Source organism: Dasypus novemcinctus, chromosome 1 (assembly GCF_030445035.2).
Source record: "Dasypus novemcinctus isolate mDasNov1 chromosome 1, mDasNov1.1.hap2, whole genome shotgun sequence".
NCBI classification, from domain to species: Eukaryota; Metazoa; Chordata; class Mammalia; order Cingulata; family Dasypodidae; genus Dasypus; species Dasypus novemcinctus.
Window position 1 is genome coordinate 201,852,528 of NC_080673.1, and position 24,009 is coordinate 201,876,536.

General features: G+C 50.1%; 1 protein-coding gene across 5 annotated transcripts in view; it reads right to left on the reverse strand.

The window, feature by feature from the left end:
- Nucleotides 1-2,230: 2,230 nt before the first annotated feature.
- The window catches only part of EVC2 (EvC ciliary complex subunit 2), a 166,890-nt gene continuing 145,111 nt past the window's right edge, over nt 2,231-24,009 (reverse strand). For 4 of the 5 annotated variants that reach the window (XM_058301201.2, XM_058301196.1, XM_058301210.2 and 1 more), the window contains 5 exons: nt 16,935-17,149; nt 14,506-14,593; nt 7,271-7,455; nt 4,630-4,731; nt 2,231-2,942 (listed from right to left, as the gene is read on the reverse strand). In XM_058301201.2, the coding sequence (XP_058157184.1) occupies nt 2,672-2,942; nt 4,630-4,731; nt 7,271-7,455; nt 14,506-14,593; nt 16,935-17,149 (861 nt within the window). In that variant the 3' untranslated portion in view covers nt 2,231-2,671. Of the gene's footprint in view, nt 2,943-4,629; nt 4,732-7,270; nt 7,456-11,960; nt 14,290-14,505; nt 14,594-16,934; nt 17,150-24,009 lie in introns of those variants that run through there. The other variant, XM_058301216.2, reaches the window with a different exon arrangement.

Genomic DNA, 24,009 nt, shown 5'->3' on the forward strand with positions numbered 1-24,009 from the left:
GCCTTCTGGTGGGAAAACCGGGCCCATCTAATCTTTCCCGCATTGCTTTCCCGTATGTAGGGAACTGCGGCGGCTTGCTCGGTCGGTAGAGGTGGGGTCTGGCTGCGGACGAGGGGTCGGTCCAGCTCTGGACGAGGGGTCGGTCCCACTTGGGACGAGGGGTCGGTCCGGCAGCAGTCGAGGGATCGGTCTCACAGGGGTTGCGCGGTTCGGCTGACGGGGTCGCCCGGCGAAGCCGGTGACAAAGGGGTCGCCCGGAGAAGCAGGCGACGAAGGGGTCGCCCGGAGAAGCAGGCGACGAACTGGGGACAAGGGAGGCCAGGCCCTTGTCGGGGGCTCTCAGGACTGGAGGGCACACGGCAGAAGAACTACCGCGGAGACAAGGTAAACACGCAAGTCCACTTTACTGAGGGAGAGGCAACAGTTTTATAGGGGCTGGGGAAGGCTGATTGGTCGAAGCCACGCCCTGTTCTGATTGGTTGCCGGCGAAAGGTCAGTGGGCGGTACCGGATGGGGGAGGGGTGGTGGTTAGGGATTGGCTGTCGCTGTTGCTGGGGGAAGGGGCAGGGTTTAGGGATTGGTGGCTGCTGTTGCTGGGGTGGAGGGCAGACTTGAGTTTCCCGCCCACGCCTGGCTGTTGCTGCTGTCGGGGGAGGGGAAAAGGGCAGACTGGAATTTTCTGCCCTGCGCCTGCGCAGGGAGAAGGAAGAAGAAGGGTGCCGCCCCACAGGCATCGTGTGGCGCCATCCGGGAGGAGGGCGGCCGTGGAAGCATGGCTGCCGAGAAGGGGAGACCCGAGGGCACTCTGCGCCCATGCCGAGCTCCCTTCAGGGGTGGCGGTGAGTCCGACCAGCCACCCTATTATGGGGGCAGCGGCTTGGCCTGCCGTGGCTGCTCCCCCGCCAGGCCAGCAAACCACACTTCAGCCCGAGGGGTGACCATAGGGAACCGTGGTTGTGCACAGCCTGCAGCTGGGAGCAAGGCATGCCTCCTGCCCCGCACAGGCCCTTGTTTCCTAGCTGCAGCACGCAGGCAGAAACTCCAAATGAAACTTGACTTTCTGGTTGCCAGTGAAAACGGGATGTCCCAGGGTTTAATGTTAGGAGACCTGGGTTCAAACGGGGCAAGGGACAAGCTTTCCTGTAAAACTATAAGCTGCATCTCAGCTTCCTCGGTTGCAACACAGGAAAATGAAACCCACCTGTGGATTAGTGACATTAAGTGGGCTGGAGCAGCTGGAAGGGCCTAGCAGCGAGCATGAATTAGCCGCTTCCTCAGGATTCCTTTCTGCTATAACTACCAACGTTTTTGCGTGCTGCCTCAGCTTCCTTCTCACCTTGGCTGAGCCACTTGCCTCAACACTGCCCTTAGGCCTGATTGATCAGCAGCTTTCCCTCAGAGCCCCCCACATCTCACCCCAAACCTTCAATTCGCCCCAAATGATAAGCTCCCCTTCCCCAGCTCCCTCAACCCTCAGTCCCTTCCCCTTTTCACACGTTTGCTTTCGACACACTGATCCTTCGCTCCTGCAGGCAATCTCCTAACCTTCACTCCTGGACCCAGTAAATGCACAGGCCTAGGGCCCTCTTGCTCTACCTGCATGCTCCCCCCCTGCTGGTTGAGCCCCCACCCCCAGCCGATGGTGCTTCCCTCAATCCCTTGTGCTCCCCCCTCCTCCCAGGACCTGTAACAATTTATCTTTTCTCATGCATCATGGCCTCAGTTTACCATTGTCTTGCCCCTGACCTCTACCTGGACACAAATTTAAAATCCCAACCAAACTGGAAACCTCTTCTCTTCCCCTTGCCAATGAGACCACATTGGCCTCCACCGCAGCTGTGGGCACATAAAAGCACTTTTTAAACATCAGGGGTTTTCTACAGCCTACCTGCTGGCCAGTGTGTCTGAGGGCTCTCGGGGTCCACTGATCACAGAAGGGGCCGGGGGCATTCGAGAGCTGGAGGGCTCTGAAGCCCTGGTGTGTCCTGATTTTGCTGCAGACCAGCTTGACAACCTTGCACAAAACACATCACTTTTTTAAGCCTCTGAATTTCCTCACTTATAAATGGGAAGTACAATGCTCATTTGAACTGGGATCTTATATCCCAGTGGCAAATACTGTTCAGCAAGGGGGCCAATCTATATGTCAAAGATGGCAATAGGTTGTCCAAATATGACAAGTCACTAACAACTAATCACATGAAGTAAAACGGATTCCACTGAGAAGACCTTTGTTGAACACACATTTATTACTTAAAGTTTCCTCTATAAAAATGGAGTATGCAACAAACGCAAACCACAGAACAGGGAACCCTGCCCTTGACCCGTACTCCATAACCCAGCCAGGCAACATGAATGATGGTGAGGAAGGGGGGCTTCCAACAGATCCGTGGTGAGGTGGGGCTGGAAGCAGCATGTGTTGAGGAGGTGGTCCCAGGTTTCATCAAGTGCCTTGTGATGCGGAGAGTGAGCCACCTGGAAACTCAGAAGGCCCAGATTAAAGAGAGAACTTGGAAGGCTGGGGGTGGTAGGCTGTCGCTCGGGAGTGTCTGTGTATTTCTGCCTTGCAATTTGTATTTGCAAGTTGTACCCTCTAAACAAAAAACACCGGTGGGAAGGAGAATATCAATGCTTCTGTCTTCAGACTCTCCTTGTGAAGCTTTCCCAGCGTCTAGTCCAAGCTCGAGGCCCAGGTGGCCTTTTTGGCATTCAGAAAGTTCTTCTTCTTCTTCCTGGGAGGAGCGTGCAAAGAGATCTCTGGCTCCTTTGGGTTTCTGAATATAAAAAGCTTTTCGCCCGTGTTCAGTAAGTCAATGGCTTCTGCCCCAACAACGGGCAATGGGACCGGTTCCCCGATGGGTTCCAAGGACAGGTGGGGCCAACTTCCTTTTCCAGAGAATCCCATCCTCTCTGTGAGAGGGAGACACACCTTCTTTAATATGCTAAGGAAAGAACAGAAGATCAAAGGTGACATTTTTGACCACTGATCCCCTGAGCCTTTGGACAGAGTTCTCCAGTCCTGGAGGCCCCAGTGAAATGCTGTTTTAAAGGAAGGCTTTTCCCTTGGTCACCACAGGGCCCCCAAGTTACTTGACGCCTGTGGCAGTGGGCGCTGCAGTGGCTCACGACTGTTACCTTTCAGTTTTGGGAGCCAGAGGTCAGCACATTGTAAAGCTCAAGCTCCACCATGGTGGAGCATTCCCATTAAAAGGGGGGCTGATGAAACCCAGCAAGTTAGGAAGTTAAGCAAGAGAAGGGGAAGGCTCGGAGCCTGGCCGGGAAAAGCACCGCGGCATCGGTGTAAAGAATGGTCCAGCCCCCACTTCCTAGCTGCTCTTGATAAAGGCCATGACTCACCCTGAGAGCCCTAGAAAGCCTGCAAGCTACAAGGCTCTCTCACTGCCCCGGCAGGGCAGGACAGACACACTGGGAGTCGACCCCCCCGGAAGTCAATGGCAGGCCCACCTTCCGGAAGTCAGGGGGCAGATTCGGCTGCCCGCGCATCACCACTGACTCCTGCCCTTGCAGCTAGTGATGAGTCTGAGCCAGGATTCAAACCCAGCTGTGTGACTCCACAGTCCCTTTCCACCGTGTGTCCACAGAGCCTTTGGCCGAGCAAGGCCAGCACGGTGAGCTGGCGCCGTGGGACGTCTGCCCCTTCCCTTGACGGGCACCCCCTCCATTGCCACTGGAGCAGCAGAGGAAGGCCTTCGCTCCCGTCCCATACTCGAGCAACTGCTCCTGGGTCCCTTGGTGAAGGGCTGTCACTTTTTATAGTTGGAATTTAATTTTGTTGGTTCTGGCTCCATTTTTTCAATCTAATTTTTTTCTTGGGGACTAAATTCTGAAATCCAATCGAGTCTCCAGGGTGCCAAGATGTTTATCGCCGATAGTGCAGCCCCAGCTCAGCATCTACACTTGAGCTCTGAGAAACAAACTGTGGAGGAGGGCAGGGCTCTGGCTGGAAACACACACTGGGTATGTATGTGTGCCCTGTTATGACTCTACCTAATGCTATTCTTTTTCCAAATCTTCTCTAATAGAATCATAAGAGACAGCTGGTCAACTGTTTGCGGCCATCTAAAAATACCCAGCCCCTAGCTTGCCTCTCATCTCTAAGGTGGTACAATAACCACGGCCAAAAAAATTAAAAAGGCCTTCAATGGAGTGAATAGAGCACTGGACTGGAAGTCTAGGGGAATCTTGGGGGGTGGGGGGCATTTGGATGATTCCAGCTTCTGTGGCCGCTATTTCCCAGCTGCAGACTTGGGGTCTCCCACTTGACCTCAAGGGGCTTCTCTTTTTTCTGGAGGGGGGGAGGCTCCAAAGCGACAGAAGAGGAGAAGGGGCTTTGGAAACTAAGAAGCCCAGCAGCCTAGACCGAATCATTCTCCTTCTAATTAGGTTCCATTTAGAAACAACCATTAGTTAAAATAAATACAGTAATTAAAATGCTAATCAATGTTAAGAGAACTGTTCTCTTCCCTGATAGCTACAGGCTTATCTTCAGCTTCTACACTAATCCCTCTTTGAATAAAGATAAGGGGTCTTGAGGGAAGGAACGGGTGCAGCAAAGCCCCTCCACCCCACCTGCACCTCCCTCTCCAGCCCACCGAGAAGGCCCCTCACCTCTCCTTCCTCCCGCGGGCCCACAGCATCTTTTCTAATCCTCTGCTTATCAGGTCTCCTCGCAGTCGGCTCTCCAAGGATTGCCACCAGTCCTGGTGCTTCCTGACAGCAAGAAGGCAGGGTCTTACGTTTTCAAAAAATAACAGAACTTTCAAGCAAAGGGTAATTCCTGAAAAAACTCTAAGGAGTTCCATCCCTCCGGGAACCCTGAGAATTTCACCCTCGGTTCTCCCTGTCAGTCAGGGTGCGCTGACAAACTTCTCTCATCTGGTTCAGACCCCACGTGCTCCCTCATCGGGCCCTCCGGTGGGCTCACAGACAGGTAAGAGGTGTCTGGGTCAGCAGAGGAAGCCTCCCTGGAGGCAGGGACAGCTGAGCTGAGTCCTGGCTTTGGGCAGAGGGAGCCCTGACGGCTTCACGAAGGAGGCTCTCTCCTTGTTGACTCGCGGGTGGCCTGTCGCCCACTGGAAGGCAGGTCTACGCGGGCAGACAACATCCCTCTTACTCGCCCACGTCCTCCCATTGCCTAGGTGGCATTTCGGGAATGAGAAAGGAAGGTGGAAAGGGACAGCGGAAGTTTGGAGAGTGGGGTAGGCAGGGATCTGGGCGTAAAGAGCCCCAGTGCCCCATAAAGCCATGGGTGCGGCTTCCAGCCCGAGGAAGGGGGAACCCCTGAAAGCCTTGCCCCCGGAGGCAGAGCAGGGGGCTGCCTGCAGGCCTGGGGTTCAAGTCACACCATCAAAGGACACTGCGGACCTGAAAGCCTGGGCTCCCGGCCACGCTTTCTGTCCCACACCGGCCCGGCTGGCTGTGGAAACGGACCCTGCCGGTCTTCCCCAGGAAGCCGAGTCTTCGCCAGAGAAGGAAGGCCCTCTGATGGCAGCACCCCGAGGTGCCCATCGGACCAGCTGGCGCTGCCCACCCCCTGGATTCTGACAGGTCCCCCACGATGCGTAGATCGGCCACTGGTCTCTGCTGCTTGTAGTCAGAGGCCCTGAACCCATAACAGTGACCAGACGCCAGGCACTTGGGGTGCCAGAGCAGTGGCCTCAGGTCTGTCTCTGCCTGCGCCCAGCCCTCCTTCAGCACCCACACCCACACCCGGGCCTCGGGCATGGACTCCCACCCTGCCCACTCACCCTCCTCCCACCCCAGCCCTACTCTTTTGTCCTCAGCTGTGCTGCTTTCCTTTTTGAGTCAGGGAGCCTTTTGAGACTCTGATAAGAAGACACTGACCCTTTTCTCAGAAAAAGCCACGTACACTCATGCCCATCTGCAAAACTGTGCCATTGCCGCAGGTTCCAGGATGCCCAGAGGCCCGTCCCCAGCCCCCTGTGGGTCCAGGTAGAGGACCTGGGCGCCTGACAGTCAACACTATTTCAGGTTTGGCGTGAATCCTGGCATCTGGCATTCAACCGCCTTTCAGACTTAGCCATTGCTTTGCTTCATCGCCCCCCATACCCCCTAGTCTTAAGTCACACTGCTGGCTGTCCCCCAAACCTGCCTCCCTCTGCACCCCAGCATCAGGCCTTTACTGAGCCCTTTCATATATGGACCCTGATCTTAAAGAAAACACCTATGAACCCCGATGTTCAGTGAAGCATCACCCATAACCACAGAAAAATGGACTCAGGCTAATGTCCAGTAAGAGAGTGAGTTAGACACACTATGCTACACCCTCAGTGGAGTATCAGACAGTCATCAAAAACAATACCTATGCCGGTGATTCAATAACAGGGAAAAGTGGGAATTTTAAATCGCTACTAAAAATAACAGGAAATACAGTCCAAATAGTGTGATAATGATTTTGTAGGAAGATCTTTAGGCATGGGTGGGATTTGAAAGGTAAGAAGCCAACTGCTTCTGCTATAGGGTTAAGTGGAAAACAGGCTGTAAGGTTGTATGTGCTTGAGGATCACTTACACAGTCTACACCCCCCCCCCCCCCCCCGCACACACACACACTTTAGGCAGGAAGAAATATAAGAGGCTAATAGCTATTTGCTCCAGGTAGTAGAACCATGGCTACTTCTTCTCCTTTTTCCTTTTATGTATTTTTCACACTGTCTTGTGGGGGGTGTATGACATTTACATGGCCCAGGTAAACTTATATTCTTAAGGTTCCAGTTTAAAAAAATTTGTGACTAAAATGGAAAGTATGGACAAAATACTTGAACCTAGTAGGTTTAAAATGGATTCCTGGGGTATGGTGGGGTGGGGTGGGGGGGGACAGATGGAGCTCAGGGCAGCTTTAGTGCAATGAAACTGGTATGAAACCGTCACGGTGGATTTGTGACCTTACCCAATTGACACACCCCACAGTACTGTACAACAAAGAGAGGGAACCCTACAGCAACTTCAGTTACTAATAATGCATCAGGAGTGGAGCATCAATTGTACTTAATGGGCCACACTAACCTAAGATACTAATAATCGGGTAGTAACGTTGGGGGGGGGGCGATATGTGAGAAGTCTGTACTTGCAGTGTGATTTTTCTATAAACTGAAAACTGCTCTAAGGATACTGTTTATTATTAAAAGTCAGAAGGCTCCCTAGCGACCCCATCCTTGGACGACAGCGTGCCTCCTGGTAGAGCGTCCCCCCGCTCTGCCCACCCTGCTTTGCCTCCTCGGGGCACTCACCGCCTCCTGGCCAGGTCGGCCCGCTCCCCGCCGCCTTCAGCCTCCAGGGTGCTGTCACTGCCCACGTCGAGCGCGGCCAGGAGCTCGGGCTGCCAGGCTGCAGGCAGGGCCACGGTCAGGAGCCGGCGCAGCGTCCCCCCGGGCACCGCGGCCAGCTTCGCCAGGTAAGATGCCAGGCGCAGCTCCTAGGGCGGTCAGGAGAAGGAGTTCAGCGCCTCGGCGCCTCGAGCCTTGGGGAGCAGCGCTTTCTCATGATGACATTCTCGGGAATGGGCGATATTTTAGGAGCTTGATCTTAGAAACACGCTCTCAAATTCGCAGACCTGTCAGAAAAACCTATTTTGTCAGCAACCTTGGGTCCTCAAAGGATTTTCAAAGGCTCCATCTGTCCCTTCCAAGGACTCTCAGCTCGCTGGGATGGTGCCCCAATCAGCCTGGCCCGCGCGGGCCGGCGGGCCACCTCATGCCGGCGCTCTTGCGGCTGGACTGCGCGGAGGGGAGAGTACAGGCTTGGAAGCAAATGAAACGTCCCCCAAGAGGGGAACCATTACAGAAACTGTGCAACATGCAAACCACAGAATATGGCTCTGTGAGAAACGAGAACAAACTGGGTGCGTCTCGGGGCAGAACGCTGCCCGAAAGCAGCCCATCTCCAGAGGGCGCATTCTGTACCATTCCACGCATGTAACACTCCCCAAATGGCAAAATCTAGGGATGGAGAACAGGGTGGTGAGGGGCCGGGGATGGCGGCGGGGGGTGGGGTGCCTATAACTGTAGGGATCGCCCAAAGGAAATCTTTGTGGTGATGGAATAGTTCCAGTCTTGATTGTGGTGGTAATTACGTGCAGTTACGTGGATAAAACGATATACACTATATACACACTTTATCCCAGTGTCAATTTCCTGGTTTTGATATTGTACAATTGTTTTGTTAGATGCAAGCATTGGGGGAAACTGAGGGAAACACAGGACTGGGGACACAGGACCTCCTGCATTAGCCTTGCAATTCTCTGTGAATGGAAAAGTATCTCAAAATAAAACGGTTTTAAAGTAAAGAGTGCAGGCTGTGTACTCTGGAAAACCTGCATTGGGCTCCCAGCCCTGCTGCAGGGAACCGTTTCCCAAAGTCCTTGCTTCTCTCTGTGCCTCAGCTTCCCCACCTGGCAAATGGGGGTAGGGATCATCCCTGCATCAAGAGCAAAAGGAGAAGGGCAGGTAAAACTGCTCTGCCCTGTGAGGACACAAACAACAGCTCCTTCTCCCAGCAAGAGGTGGGTTCACCCCCAAGCCAGGCCAATCGGAGACCTTCCCTGGGGTTTTATACAGCAGGGCAGTGGGAGAGAAGTCCTCTCTGCTGTTGAGCTGGATGCTGAAAAGCCATGAGCTCAGGGCTGCCGGCTGCCAACCTCCCCCTTTGCACGCAGAAAGCCTGTTAGTGAACGGAGAGTAAAGGAGGAGAAGTGGAAGAACACAGGGACCCAGGGAGAGTCCTCCTGCCTGTGAGCCCCCAGACCAGCAGAGGCAACTCAGCCCTGATCTTGGGGGATCTACATTCCTTTTTACGCTCAAATTAGTTTGACTTGGATTTCTGTCATTTATGCCTAAAAAGAATTCCGACTATACAAGACACCAAAGTGACAAGCAGCGGGCTCCCAGCAAGTTGTAGTTGCTGTGGCTGCTAAAACAAATTACCACTACCTTCATGGCTTACGGCAACAACATTCTCAGACAGTTCTGGAGCTCAGCCAGCTGCAGATGTCCAAGAGCAGTCTCACTGGGTGAAAGCTGTCAGCAGAGCCCGTTCCTTCTGGAAGCTCCAGGGGAGAATCCACTTCTCTGCCTCATCCAGGTTCTAGAGGCCTCCTGCATTCCTTGGCTTATCAGCCCCAATTCCATCTCTAAAGGGCATCACTCAGTCCCTGTCTCTGTTATCACGTCACCTGCTTCTCTGACCCTGGCCCTTCTAATGCCTTCTTATGGGACCCTTGCAGTTACCTGGGGCCCACCTGGATAGCCTCCCATCTCAAGTGCCTTCCCTTCATCCCATCTGCAAAGGCCCTTTTGCCAGATAAGGTCACACGGGGCCAGGGATGAGGACAGAGAATGTTTGGGGAGCTGCTATTTAGCTGACCACTGGATAACTAGTACATTTACTCATTTAACTAACTGCAGTGGAGTCTTGTTAGGTCTTGGGCCCCATTCCAGCCATGGGAGACAGAGCAGTGAGTAAAACAGACCAAGTCCCTGTCGTCAGGTAAAGATACAAGCGGTAGATGAACCATCTACCAACATCAGGGAGTGGCCGGGACTAGGAGGAACACTAAGGCGGGGTAAGGGGCAGACGTGGGTGGGGGCGGCTCATACTTTAGAGGGGTGACATCCGAACAGAAGCCTGAAGGCAGGGAGGAAGTAAGCCATGGGACCTCAAGGGGAAGTGCATTCCAGGCAGAGGGGAAGTGGGAGCAGAGACCCTGAGGTGGGAATGTGCTTGGTGGGCTTGAGGGAGGGCAAAGAACGCTGTGTGTACAGAGAGAGCAATGTGAGAGGAAGGTGCCGGGGATTGAATTGCTTCCGCTGCAAAAGATATGTTCAAGTCTTATCCTGTGTTCCTGACTCTTTGAAGGAGTTATCAGTTAAGGATCTCTGAAGATGCTATTTAGGTATGTCCAAGCCGAACCAGCGTGGGCCTTAATCCATGACTCGAGGCCTTATAAAGAGAGGAAATTTGGACACCATCAGAAAAGCCTTAGGAAGAAGTCAGAAGCCAGAAAAAGCCAGAGGGTAGAGAGATGGCCATGAGATGGAGGACTGCCATCACCAGATGCTGCCGATTCTCCGAGAAAGCAGGGCCTTGCCGCCATCTTGATTTTGTAGCTTTCAAAACTGTAAGATGGTAAGTGCTTGCTAAGCCAACCCATTGTGTGGTATTTATCAAAGTGGCTCTGGCAAACTAAGACAAAAGGATAGCAGGTCAGGCAGATGGGTTCTTTTAACAGTGGCAAGGATTTTGGCCTTTATCTTCAGCAAAATGGGATGTCACTATAGGAGATGAGGATTGTTTGGGTGTTACATGGAAAGTAGAGCATCTGCAAGGAGAGGTATCAGGGAGACAGTAGCCCAGATGAGAGGATGGCAACTTGAACAAAAGCAGGTGAGAGGAGGTGGTGAGGCTTTTCACTGAGAGAAAGGGAGCAATGAGGTACGAGCTGCTGGGTAAATGGAGGAGCCACTTCCTGACATTGGTGGAGCAGGTATGGGAGAGGGAAGGGATATCAGCCGTCTCTAGCTCTGTTTGGACAATTTAAGCCTAATGTTAATGTCTCTTAGATGCCAAGTCAAGAGGCACAGTCAAGCTTTGAGTTCAGGGCAGAGGTCAGGTCTGGAGAGAGCATGAGGAAGGAATCAGGGTGCCAGTGAGACCAGCAGGGGAATGAGGACAGAGAGAAGGGAAATGAGGTCCCAGGATGGCACCCGGGCATCCAACATCCAAGGGCTGCAAAGAAGAGCAGCAGGGAAAGGGGGTCAGAGGAGACTGCTATTAGTTAAGGTGAATGGGTGGGAGGGAACCAGGATTCCGGGGTACTGGAAGGCAAGGGAAGGCCAGATTCAAGGAGAAGGGCTTGACTTTCTAGGTCAAGAGCCATGAAGAGCTCAAGAAAGACAAGCTCAGGGATTTGACCACTGGATGTGGCAGCTGGAGTCCTGTTTAACCTCCATACAAGTGTTTTCAGGGAAGTTACAGGGAAACGTGTCCTAAATACCAAGCCTGTTTACTTAGGAGCCCTCTGTTGGGGACTAAATCACGTCCCCCACAAAAGGCATATCCAGGTCCCGTGGGTAAGAACCCATTTGTAAATGGATCTTTGACGATGCTATTAGTTAAAGTGAATGAGGGTGGGCCTCCATCTAATAGGGCTAAAGGTAATTGGAGAGAGAGAGAAGCCACAGGGAACTGTCAGAAGCTGGAAGTGAAGGAACCTGGAAGAGAAAGGAGAAGATGCTGCCATGTGCACTGTCATGTGAGAGGAAAACCAAGGACCGAAATCACTGGCAGCCCCAGAGTGCCACAATCTTCTGGAAGAAAGCGTTGCCTTGCTGATGACTCAATTTAGACTTCTAGCCTGAAAACCATGAGACAATAAATTCCCACTGTTTAAGGTGACCCATTGTGTAGCATTTGTCTTCAAAGACCTGAAGCCCCCTGGTGACACCTGCCCCACCAGTCACACTGACCTGGGCGTTCTCACCTGAACGCCTTCCACTGGCCCAGGCCACTGCCCTTGCATGTGCCTCCTTCTGCCTGGAACGTCCTCTCCCCCAAACTGCTTTCCCATTGGCTCTAACACATCTTTCTCGACTCTGGACAAGGGTTGGTGCGGCGGCTTGCTCGGTCGGTAGAGGTGGGGTCTGGCTGCGGACGAGGGGTCGGTCCCGCTCTGGACGAGGGGTCGGTCCCACTTGGGACGAGGGGTCGGTCCCGCTTGGGACGAGGGGTCGGTCCGGCAGCAGACGAGGAGTCGGTCTCACAGGGGTTGCGCGGTTCGGCTGACGGGGTCGCCCGGCGAAGCCGGCGACGAAGGGGTCGCCCGGAGAAGCAGGCGACGAACTGGGGACAAGGGAGGCCAGACCCTTGTCGGGGGCTCTCAGGACTGGAGAGCGCACGGCAGAAAAACTACCGCAGAGACAAGGTAAACACGCAAGTCCACTTTATTGAGGGAGAGGCAACAGTTTTATAAGGGCTGGGGAAGGCTGACTGGTCGAAGCCACGCCCTGTTCTGATTGGTTGCTGGAGAAAGGTCAGTGGGCGGTACTGGACGGGGGAGGGGTGGTGGTTAGGGATTGGCTGTCGCTGTTGCTGGGGGAAGGGGCAGGGTTTAGGGATTGGTGGCTGCTGTTGCTGGGGTGGAGGGCAGACTTGAGTTTCCCGCCCACGCCTGGCTGTTGCTGCTGTGGGGGGGGGGGAGGGAAAAGGGCGGGCTGGATTTCTCCGCCCACGCCTGGCTGTTGCTGCTGTCGGGGGAGGGGAAAAGGGCAGACTGGAATTTTCCACCCTGCGCCTGCGCAGGGAGAAAGAAGAAGAAGGGTGCCGCCCCACAGGCATCGTGTGGCGCCATCCGGGAGGAGGGCGGCCGCGGAAGCATGGCTGCCGAGAAGGGGAGACCCGAGGGCACTCTGCGCCCATGCCGAGCTCCCTTCAGGGGTGGCGGTGAGTCCGACCAGCCACCCTATTATGGGGGCAGCGGAATTAGGCCTACCCTGGCCACTCCCCCGCCAGGCCAGCAAACCACACTTCAGCCCGAGGGGTGACCGCAGGTTGGCATTTCTGGAAGCCTTCCCTGACCCCACATTCTGGGACAGGAGCCTCTTCTTTGATTTATAAAGTGGAGATGTCACTCCCTACTTCTCAGCTTTCTGCAAGGATTCCAGGAATAACAGATGCCAGTGCCCAGGATAATGCTCTGGGCACAGCACGAGCTTGGGACATGAGTCCCCTCCCTTCCCTACCTCATAGGCCCCTACTCTGGAGCTGAGGTGGGGAAAGAGCCTGGGCTCAGATCCCTGCACCAGCTCTTAGTGGGAGAGTGGATTTGGGCAGGGATGTGCCTGTGTAGGATCTGTGTCTACATGGGGAATGGTCATAGAACCCACCCACAGGGAGATAATGAATAGGAAGTATTTTGCATAGGGTAGATACCCTCTTGCAAATATCTGTAAAGCCCAGGGCAGTTCTCACGGGAGAAGGAAGGACAAAGGAGCTAAACTCACGTTGACTCTCACCCTTCTGACATGGACCTTGTCTTCTTGTTTGGTGTGATTGGCAGGAAAATGAGATGCCCAAGCCCCACTCCCTGGAATCCATGGCAAGGGGACTTTGACAATAGGATTAAAATTTGGGACCTTGAGATGAAAAGATCATCTGGATTATCGGCGGGTCCAACCTCGTCATGTGAGAACCTTTCATGCTGTGGTGGGTCAAGGGACATGTGACAGCAGGAGGGATGGAGAGATTCGATGTTGCTGGCTTTGAAGATGCAAGGGGGTCGAGAACTAGAGCCTGGGAATGGCCCTCAGCTGTCGGCTGGGGAACAGACACATCTATTCCACGTCTGTAGGGCACTGAGTCCCACCAACTACTCGGAGTCAGGAGGAAACAGCCTTCCCTAGAGCCTCCAGAAGGATAGGTAGCTCTCCCACACCATTACCTGCCGCAAGGGGACCACACTTCCAACCCCAAGCACTGTCAGACAATAAGCACATGTTATTTGAAGCCACTCCTATGGTAATTGGCCATGGCAGCCAATAGATTTGGGGAGTATGACTGGGGACGGCCGGGGCACATTCTGCTGCCTGGAGTCCCCAAAGCTGTCCCAACGCCCTTCTCCCTACTGACTTTCTTCTTGGATGCTGGGAAATAAGGACTAGACTCCCAGGATCCCTCTTGACCAGGCGTGATCCCAGGCCAGTTCTGCCCTCTGGATTTAAATCAAGGTTGACTGTGGGGACTTGGGGAGCATCTGCTTTCTTGAAAAGAAAAGGACCATGTGTTCTTCTACCTCCCTCCTTCTTCTGGCCCAGCTCACAGACACGAGGGCCAGAACTAATTGAAAAAGCAGACAGAATGGCAGATAAACAGCTCTGAGATCACCAGACCCTGGAAGCACAGTGGCTCCAGACCTCTTGTTAAGCCGCTGTAGGAAGTCATGTTTCCTGGTGGTTCGAGAAACCGTGAAGCTCGGGAAGCCCATCTCAGGGTGCACGTGAAACTCAACCATTAGCAGGAAGCCAGGCGAGGAACCACACGTGGCTACGTGCACACAGCCCGGGGTGCGGCTCAGGAAGGGACCTGGGGCTGCGCTCTGCCAGGAATGAGAAGGCCGCCATCCTCAACTCTGACATCCCACAGGCCCCCAATCTGGCCCAGCTTCCTCTTACCAACTTGGTTGCTTGTGAGACCTACTTCTGTGTCCCTCTTTTTAATTAAACCTATTTGAGAATGAGAAGAGGAAGATGTTGGGTGCCTGCGAATCACAGAAAAGAAACCCATCAGGGCCAGGATGTTGTCGTTGTCATCGCTTGACCACTGATTAAATGTTCTCTATGTGCCGGGCCCCAGGTCAGGGGCTTCTAAACCCACTCAGCATTTCCCCATTGTCCTCCCCATCCTACAGGGGAGAAAACAGACTCAGAGGAAGCTCGGCAAGGGCTGGACCAAAAACATGCCAGCATGTCTTTACCTGGCCATACAGGGTCATGAAGGTGTCTATCTCCATGTTTTCCAGCAAATCTTCAAGCACGACACTCTTCTGTTGCTCTTCTCTCAAACTGGAATGGAAATAAAAAGTACGTGAATCTGGTGTGGTTACAAAGGGATAATATGAGAAACACAAATCTAATCCATGCTATCTTTTTTTATGTTTATTCATCGTTTCATTTTATTCATCAGAACAGAGGCTCAGAAGAGACACCTCTTCTTGCCTAGACTACTTGGCAAATGGTGTATTTTTTATTGAATCATGGCCCCCACAGAGATGGTCAAGTCCTACCCCTGGTCCAGTGGGTGTGAACCCACTTGTAAATAGGAACTTTGAAAACCCTATTAAGATGAGGCCAACCTGAATCAGGGTGGAGCTTAATCTAAAATAGGCTGGAGTCCACATAAGCAGAAGGAATTTGGACACAGTAATAGGAAACAAAGGGGGTCACGTGACTGAAGCAGGGACTGAGCTGTGGATGGCCAGCAAGTAATGCCAAACTTTGGGGAAAGCACGAGCCAGTCTCACCAAAACTGTGAGACACTGAATCCCTGCTGTCCAGGCTAATCAGTTGGTGGTATTTGTTTTAGCAGCCCTGGCACACTGAGCCAAACTGTAAGGGAGCGGGCTCACCAGGAGGGAGGGCTGGTGGAGAGTTTTCTGTGGCTCTGCAGAGCAATCTGTGGTCCTACTAAGAAAACTCTCCATGTCAGTCATCACGTGCTGAAGAGGACAAAGATGCAGGTCTCGAAACACCTTTTCCAAGGTTGGTTCTGGCTCTGAACACAAGGACTGGGTGGCACCTCTTCTTGGGAAGGTCCTTACCAGGCTTCCAGAATTCCTCACCAAGGCGTCTACCCCATGGGTCCCTTGGCACCATGGGTTTTCTGCCCGCATCCTTGCTGATCTATACAACATAAACTCTCCCCAGGTGCAGCTCATGTCAAAAGCTGGCTCCCCAGCATTCGCCTGCAGGGAGCCTGCAGGGAGCACATGAGTCTTACATACTCTAAGATCCCAGCCAAGATCAAGTTCACGGTATCTCTGAGCATTTCCTCCAAGCATGTGTCTTCAGCCCCTCACACAGTTATTTCAAGAAAACTGAAATTGCACTTTGATGTTGTGTTTATACAGAAAAGCACAATCAAATAAATTAAATTCACCTGTAATGTCACCGCCCCAGAATCACATCTATTAAAGTTGGTCTATATCCCTCCAATGGATTTTTTTTAATTGACTTTGTAATAATATTACATTAAAAATATATATGTGAGGTCCCATTCAACCCCACCCCCCCGCCCCCCCCTCTCCCCCCCCCCCAACAACACTCGTTCCCATCATCATGACACATCCATTGGATTTGGTAAGTACATCTTTGGGCACCTCTGCACCTCATAGACAATGGTTCACATCATGGCCCATACTCTCCTCCATTCCATCCAGTGGGCCCTGTGAGGATTTACAATGTCCGGTGATTACCTCTGAAGCACCATCCAGGGCAGCTCCATGTCCCAAAGACGCCTCCACCTCTCATCTCTTCCTGCCTTTCCCCCTACCCATCGTCCACCATGTCCACTTTTCCCAATCCAATGCCACCTCTTCTATGTGGACATTGGATTGGTTGTGTCCATTGCACCTCTATGTCAAGAGGAGGCTCAGATTCCACATGGATGCTGGATGCAATCCTCCCATTTTCAGTTGTAATCACTCTAGGCTCCATGGTGTGGAGGTTGTCCTTCTTCAACTCCATCTTAGCTGAGTGTGGTAAGTCCAATAGATCAGATTGTAGGTGCCCTCCAATGGATTTTTGTGTGCATTTGAAAACCTGGAATCGCATTGTGTATCTAGTTTGCATTCCTTCCCTTCCTCATCAACATTATACACAAGGTAGACACTATGGAGCTGTTTAAAAATGTGTTTACTGACTGTTCATAATGACACGGGTAAAGGCTAATTGTGCAATCCTAACTGAAAAAGAATGCAAAGCATAAAAAGAATGGGGTCCTGTCTGTTTTACAATAAAAGGGCAGAATATAAAATATCATGTTTATGGCAAAATCTGAGTAGGGCTGCTGCTTTAGTTCATTGCATCTCACCAGTGTTCATGCTCAGAATTTGACAATGAACCTTGGATACCACGGTCCAAGCCGGGCGAAGCATGGGCTCTCTCTGCACTGTTTTCGCAACCCTTGTGAGTCTAAAATTATTTCAAAATAAAAAGTATTTAAAAATACCATGTTTAGTAAATTCCCAAAGATGTTGAAAGGAAAAAAAGCCTAAGAAGATGTCAGGGAAGAAGAAGGATGCTTCAAAGGCAGCAGGTCTGGCCTGGGTGCCCAGGTGGGATGGCGTCGGAGAAACCGGGTTCCCCAGGCCTGCGGTGGCCTCACGAGTCAGGGTCCCAGGCTCACCTCTGCTGGTGCTGCTCCAGTAACACCTGGCTCTCGCTCAGGGCTCGCCACAGGACAGAGGACACCTGCCTTCCAGAATCCTCCTCCCCAGGCTCGCTGGGCAGCCCGGGCCCCTCGGCCATCCACTGCTGCCAGCTCTCCAGGGCCTGCTGCTGCTGGGCGGCCTCCTGCTGCACCAGCTCGTCCTCCAGCTTCCTTTCCAGCTCCTGGAGCTCCTGCACAGAGGGGGTAGGGGGTAAGTCTGCTGCAGAAGGCAAATGGGCCGTGGGACAAAAGCCCACTGCTTGGCAAGGCATCTGAAGTCGTTGAATACCTTCCCTGTCTGGTCGTGCCAAATTGTTTGTTGTAGCTGCACCATGTCCTCACACGCTCCAGGCTGCAGCACCTTTCCCTGCTTGCCTGACCAATGCCAACTCTTCTTTCAAGTTCTGGCTCCAGAAGAACCTCCTCAGCGAAGGGCTTGGGGACCCCCTCCCCATGCTCCCACTCCCTGCCTACATTTTAACAGTCACCTGGGGACAACTGTGGACCTTCTGCTGGAGAGTGGGCTCTCTGAAGCAGGCTACGTCTCTCCATCTCTCCTGCAGCATGTGGCACAGTGCTGGGTGGCTAGCACCTACTGCTAACACTGCGGAGTGTCCGCATACATCCACGATGGATGGTGGCTGTTCTGGAACATGCCAGAACATAGCAACCATGCCAGAACATAGCATGTTCATGGAACATGCCAGAACAAATACCCATAGTATTTAGAGAATGCCTGGCACTATTCTAAATCCTTTACATATATTAGCCTCATTTAATCCTTACAACAACCCTGGGGAATACATACTCCTAGTCCCACGTTTTACAGATGAGGAAATTGGGACAGAGAGGGTTAGGGTAATTTGTCTGGTTACGTAGCTGGTAAGCAGTGAAGCCAGATTTTGAGGCCAGGGTGGTTGGCTGCAGGGTTTGTGCTCTCAACCACCAGCTATGCTGCATCTCGTTGGCCAAGGAGAGTAAGTCTCATTCTTTAGGCCATGCAACTCAGATAAACCGGGAAGAAGAAAATGTCCACAGCCTCTCCTGCTTCTTAGGAGGGGAGGCAAGAGGGCCCCAGGATTCGCAGGACGCAAACACTTAGCCCATCATTCACCAGGTTGCCAGGGGCTGCGACAGTGGCCTTGGATGCCCTCATTTGCAGATAACAGTCCTGGATCTGGTTAAAATCAGTGCAAAATAGTCTGTTTTCCTGCAGAAGGATCGGAACTTGTATCAGATTCTCAAAGCCACCAAAAAGGCTCAGAGACACTACTCAAGACTCAAGACCCAACATAAAAAGAAACACACACACACATATAAAGACCCAAGACAGAAGAAAAATCAGCCAGAGGGGCAAAGTCAGGTCATAGCCTAAAGAGGTTTATAGCCAAGCCATGTGCCACAGGGAAGCTTTGAATGCTCCCAAGCAGAGGTTTCTAACATGGTGAGATCTGTAATGATGAAGATCCCTCTTGCTGTAGAAAATGGAAACAGAACTGAAGGCAGAGTTTCCCTGAACACTAAGATACATTTTCCCCAAATGAGTTTTGCAGCACAGGCACGTGGGCCAGGGGCACTTCTACGGAGGAGCCAACCCCAGCCCACTGCCTGAGGCGGAGGCTGACCTTGCCTGGCACTGCCACCGGGAGACATGGAGGGGACAAAGCCTGCCATAAAACAGCTTGATTTTCAAGCTGCCCATGAACTCTGGTTAGGAACAGACAGATAGATGGTGGGTGGATGGGTAGATGGATGGATGATAGATGAATGAACAGAAGGACGGATGGATAAGGCAGATAATGATACAAAGACAGAGAGCTGAAGGACAGCAGATAGGTGATAGTAGATAGAGAGTTCCTGGCATTTTAATGGGTATGAGGGATTCAGGGGTGCATGAGATGTGGCCCCCAGACTCTGGAAACAACGGACCGCTGTCTGCACCAGTTACTGTGATGGCTAATGGCTATGATCTGCTATCACAGAGATTTGGAACAGAGGGTTACGGGAGCACAGAACCAGGAGAGACCAACTCTGCCTGAAGGAATCACAGATGGCTTCATGGAAGAGGCAACATTTGGACTTGTTGTAAGATGCAGTAGGTGTTTGCAAAGGGGTGGGGTAGAAGCATTCTAGGCAGAGGGTCCTTCAAAGAAACAGCGGCATGACTGACTCAAGTGTTCAGGCAGCGGGGAGAAGGTCCAGAAGGCTAAAGGGCAAGGTCTGAGGGAGGGCATGGTGGGAGGGGAGATTTTTAAATGAGCTGGGGGAGGGGACTGTGAGTGACCAATTTTATTTTTTCAGGGAGATCCCTCTGGCTTTCAGCCAGGCAGACTGGACAATAGCCAGGGACACAGGCCTTGGAGACAGAAGGCCTCGGCTCTGCTTTCCAGTTGTGGGACCGAGGAGAAGTGAGGGGCCTTCCCTGACCTCAGTTCCCTCGCCTGCGAAATGGGCATAATAATCACACAGGGCTGTCAGAAGGTATATAAATGCTGAACACCGTGCCATGGGCTTAATGAGAACTCGGTGCTAGCTAAGATGAACGTTAGAATATTTTTCAGGTCTAGATGAATCAGAGCAGTGGAGCTGGGCAGCCGAATTCAGAAACGAGAGAACTCAGGCAAAATCTGTAACTGGGTGACCAGTGGCACATGAGGGGTAAGGCAGATGTGAGAACGGAGGAGCCCCTCAGGTTTCGGGCTTGGGACAGGGGTACACAGCAATGTAAAATGAAATGAAAATGCAGCAGGTACAGAAGTCTGGGTTCACAGTTATCAGTAAGCCCATCTACTGAAGTTTGTCCATCCTTGCCACTTGACCAGGGATCCCCTGAGTCCTTGAATATATTCCTGTTTCACTAAATGAGTCTAAATCTTTCATCAAATTAGGTGTACTTGGTACAGTTTTCTCAGTAACCATTTCTTCTAAAGCATTTCATTTCATAAGATTTTTTTAAAAAATTTCCGGAAAGTTTAATAGCTTAAAAGCCCATTGACACTAGGAAAGCAGTCAACGCTGAATGAGCAAATTGCAGAATCAAGGTCTATTATCTGGGAAAAACCAAAAGGCTTGTCTTCCCCCAAATGCAAACTGAAGAAAACCCTGCATTATATCCATTGTGTTAGCTTCAGTTTAATAATATGACATCATCTGATTTATTATTAGTTCCTTCCAGTGCAGGACACAGTAGCTTCTCTATTCTAGACAAACTAGAGATGGGAGGCAGTGATGCTACTCAAGAAAGCTTGAGCATGAAATTGAAAATGTATGTGTTGTCTTCCTTGCCTATTAATAGAAATTAGATGTTCTCAAGTTAAAGGAGACATTGTTTTAGGGCTGGACCATGCCTGTGTCCCAGGTTTCCCATGGGTAGACAGATGAGTTGTGGACCAAGCGCCAGAAGCTTCCAGGGTCCTTATTCTGCCCTTAACTATTCAGTGACCTTGGACCTGCCTCCCCCGCCCCCCTTCTGAAGGCGTCATTTCCTCCATTTGAAAGGTGGGCAGAGGTCCACCTCCACACGATCACTTCTTTCTTTTTTTTTTTAAAGATTTATTTTATTTATTTAATTTCCCCCCCTCCCCTGGTTGTCTGTTCTTGGTGTCTATTTGCTGCGTCTTGTTTCTTTTTCCACTTCTGTTGTCGTCAGCGGCACGGGAAGTGTGGGCAGCGCCATTCCTAGGCAGGCTGCTCTTTCTTTTCACGCTGGGCGGCTTTCCTCACGGGCGCACTCCTTGCGCGTGGGGCTCCCCCACGCGGGGGACACCCTTGCATGGCACGGCACTCCTTGCGCGCATCAGCACTGCGCATGGCCAGCTCCACACGGGTAGAGGAGGCCCGGGGTTTGAACCGCGGACCTCCCATGTGGTAGACGGACGCCCTAACCACTGGGCCAAAGTCCGTTTCCCAATCACTTCTAAGTGTGAGGACAATTGCTGGGGGCGGGAGGGTTGTGGAATATATTTTAGAGGTTTCCTTCTATTGTTAATTTGGTAAGGAGTTTTACATTTAATGGATGTTGAACTCTACTACTTCCTCTGGTATACTGAAATGACCTTTGGTTTACCTCCTTTTAAACTGGTGGATTTTAAAAATGGATGTTCTAAGGTTAAACTTTTATTCTTGGGATAAATCCAAGCTCCATGATGTATTTTTTAATACATGGCTGGATTATGTTTGTTGTGACTGCTATTTTTTGCTTACAAATTTTACATTTATATTTATGGGTGGGCTTGCTCTACCATTGTTCTTTCTCATTCTATTCATGTTGGGTTTGGGGGTGGGTCAAGGTTATCCTAGCTTAATAAAATTAGTTGAGGAATATTCCCTATTTTCCTAATCTCAGAATAATTTGTATATGACTGGAAATTTTTGATACTTGAAAATTTGAAGAAACTCACCTATAAAACAACTGGGGTTGAGTCTTTCTATTGTGTGAAAAAAATTTCAACTACTGAACCAATTCTTTTATGGTAATAGGACTACTCAGTCACTTTTTTCTACTCGAGTCAGTTTTGGCAGTGGCCATTTTTCTAGGAACTTTTCATTTCATTTCGGTTTTCAAATTTATCTGCGTTAATTTATTTTAAAACTCTAACACATTGATAGTTATGTTGCTTTTTATAATGCTAATATTATTTACTAGTCTCTTACCTTCTTTTTAAAATTGTCAGTCTTGCCAGAGAGTTCTATATTTCATTAGAATTTGTTTAAAAAAATCATCTTTTTACTTTATTGATTCTTTCCATGGTAGTTTTGGTTTTAATTAATTTATTTATGCTCTTAACTTCCTTCCTTCTACTTTCTACAGGTTCATTTTGTTGCTTCTCCCCCACCCCAACTTTTCATTTGATCTTAATTGTAAGCCTTTCTTCTTTCCTAATGTAAGTGTTTAGGGCATAAATTTATCTCTAAAAACTGCTTTAGCTGACTCCCACGATTTTTTTTTTTGAGGTACCAGGGGCTGGCCAGTGCTCAACCACTGAGCCACATCAGCTTCCTGAAGCTGTTTTTTTAATTTGTTTTGCTTGTTGTTTGTTTTGTTTTGTTTTGTTTTTAGGAGGCAATGGGACACAGGAACTCCCATGTGGGAGGCAGGTGCTCAACGGCTTGAACCATATCCAACCCCATGAATCCCACAATTTTAATAAGTACTATTCACATTATTTTTCTGTTCTACATATTTTTTAATTTCCAATATTTCTTTGACTCATGAATTATTTAGAAGTGTGCTTTAAAATTTCCAGATATATATAGACTTTGGCATCATTAAAAAAAAAATGATTTAACTTAATATCTTTGCTGTCCATAAGGTGATCAGAATGATACCACATGGTCAATTTTTTGAAATCTTTTCCATGTGTGCTGTAGAACAATGTTAGTCACGAGAGTCTGTATATGTCTACAAAATACAGTTTAGTTGTGTTGGTCAGTTTATTTCTTTATTGTGGTTCATCTGATTTACCTATCAATTACTGAGAGAAGGACAGAAATTTCCCACTAGTGGTGATAGATTTATGAATTTCTCCTTGTTAACTACTTTTCCTTTTGCTATTTTGAGTCTTTTGTTACGTATATACACATTTAGAATTACTGTGTGCTCCAGGTAAATTGATTTTTATTTTTATTTTTTTACCATTTTGGTATTATCTTTAACTCGTTTAACAGTTTCACAAATCATTTTGCATTCTATACTAATCTCTAAAACTTCTGGGGATTATAATCTTGTTTTTTGTTTCTTCTGTGTATAGGTTGCCTTTCTTCCTTCTATTATGTTCAATGTTGCTTTATCTTTTTTTCTTTTTTTTTTTTACTGAGAACTCACATTTGGCTAAACGTACTCTTTGGAAATCCTAATGTGCCCAGATTGAGAATAGTTTTCTCTGGAGATGATCTGCCTTTGCTTCTGCCATGTACGGGGCACACTACCAGTCTGAAACCATTTTAATTTAATTTATCAGTTTGGAGGCTCCCCAACAGAATGGCTAAAATATACTTCTGCTCCTTCCCGATGTGGAATTCCCAGGGGAGACTTTCCCCCACCCCGGGAGCAGGGGTGCAGGTGGACTGGTTTCCCGGTCGGTTTCCTTGGCTGGTGGGTGGAAAGCTGCCCTGAGCCCCTCATGGAGTTTTTGGCCACATTAGTGCATCCCAAGGCCTCACCTCCTCTTCCTCAAAGTCATGCATTGTTGTTATGCTTCAGCCTTTACCCCCATGGTAAAATAATTTTTGAATTTTCCATCTACCTCCAAGATTCAGCTTCCTCTGCAGTATCCTTGGCCCTTGGGGGTTTTCCATATTCTCTTGCAAGTTCAGCAAAGCATTAAAAAGTATATTTCCTGCAATATCATTTAGTGATCTAGTAACTTTTAAAAAAAGGTAATTAAAAAAAAAAAAAGAAAGAAAAACATTAAGTTTCTCATTGAAAAAAAAAAAAGTATATTTCCATTTATCCAGCATCTGGATGACATGTGCTGGAAGCTACAAATCCTTCTACTACCTTTAGATCTTTAAAATTGTTGTCACCATGCAGGGTGTCTAGGGTTGGCCAGAAAAAATAGCCTTGGTCCCCACAGAGTCTGTCATTTACTATTTTTAAAAGAAATTTTGTGGATCCCCCTTGGTGGCTCAAGTAGTATATCCATGAACACGGCACAGTGGGCTGAAGTCGGGAACAGAGATTCAGTTTCTGGAGCCTGCCGTTTATTAGCCATATGACCTTGACCAAGTGCCTGACATGCCACCTGCCTGCATCTCAATTTCTTTACCTGAGAACTGAGCATAATAATAGTACCTGCTGCATAGTAGGGCTCAATAATTAATTAATAAGACAAACAGCAAAACTGTAAAGCGGCAAATTACTGATCAAAATTGCAAATTACTGATCAAGCTTAAACAATAATCTGGCGCATAATTAGAGTTCTCAATGCTTAAATGAGACCATCTCCATTCACAACTCACTAGAGCCCGCCTCCGACATACGAGGCACATCATAAACGTGAGTGCCCTTTTCTTTGCTATAAATAATATAACAACCCATGGAATTCTAAAA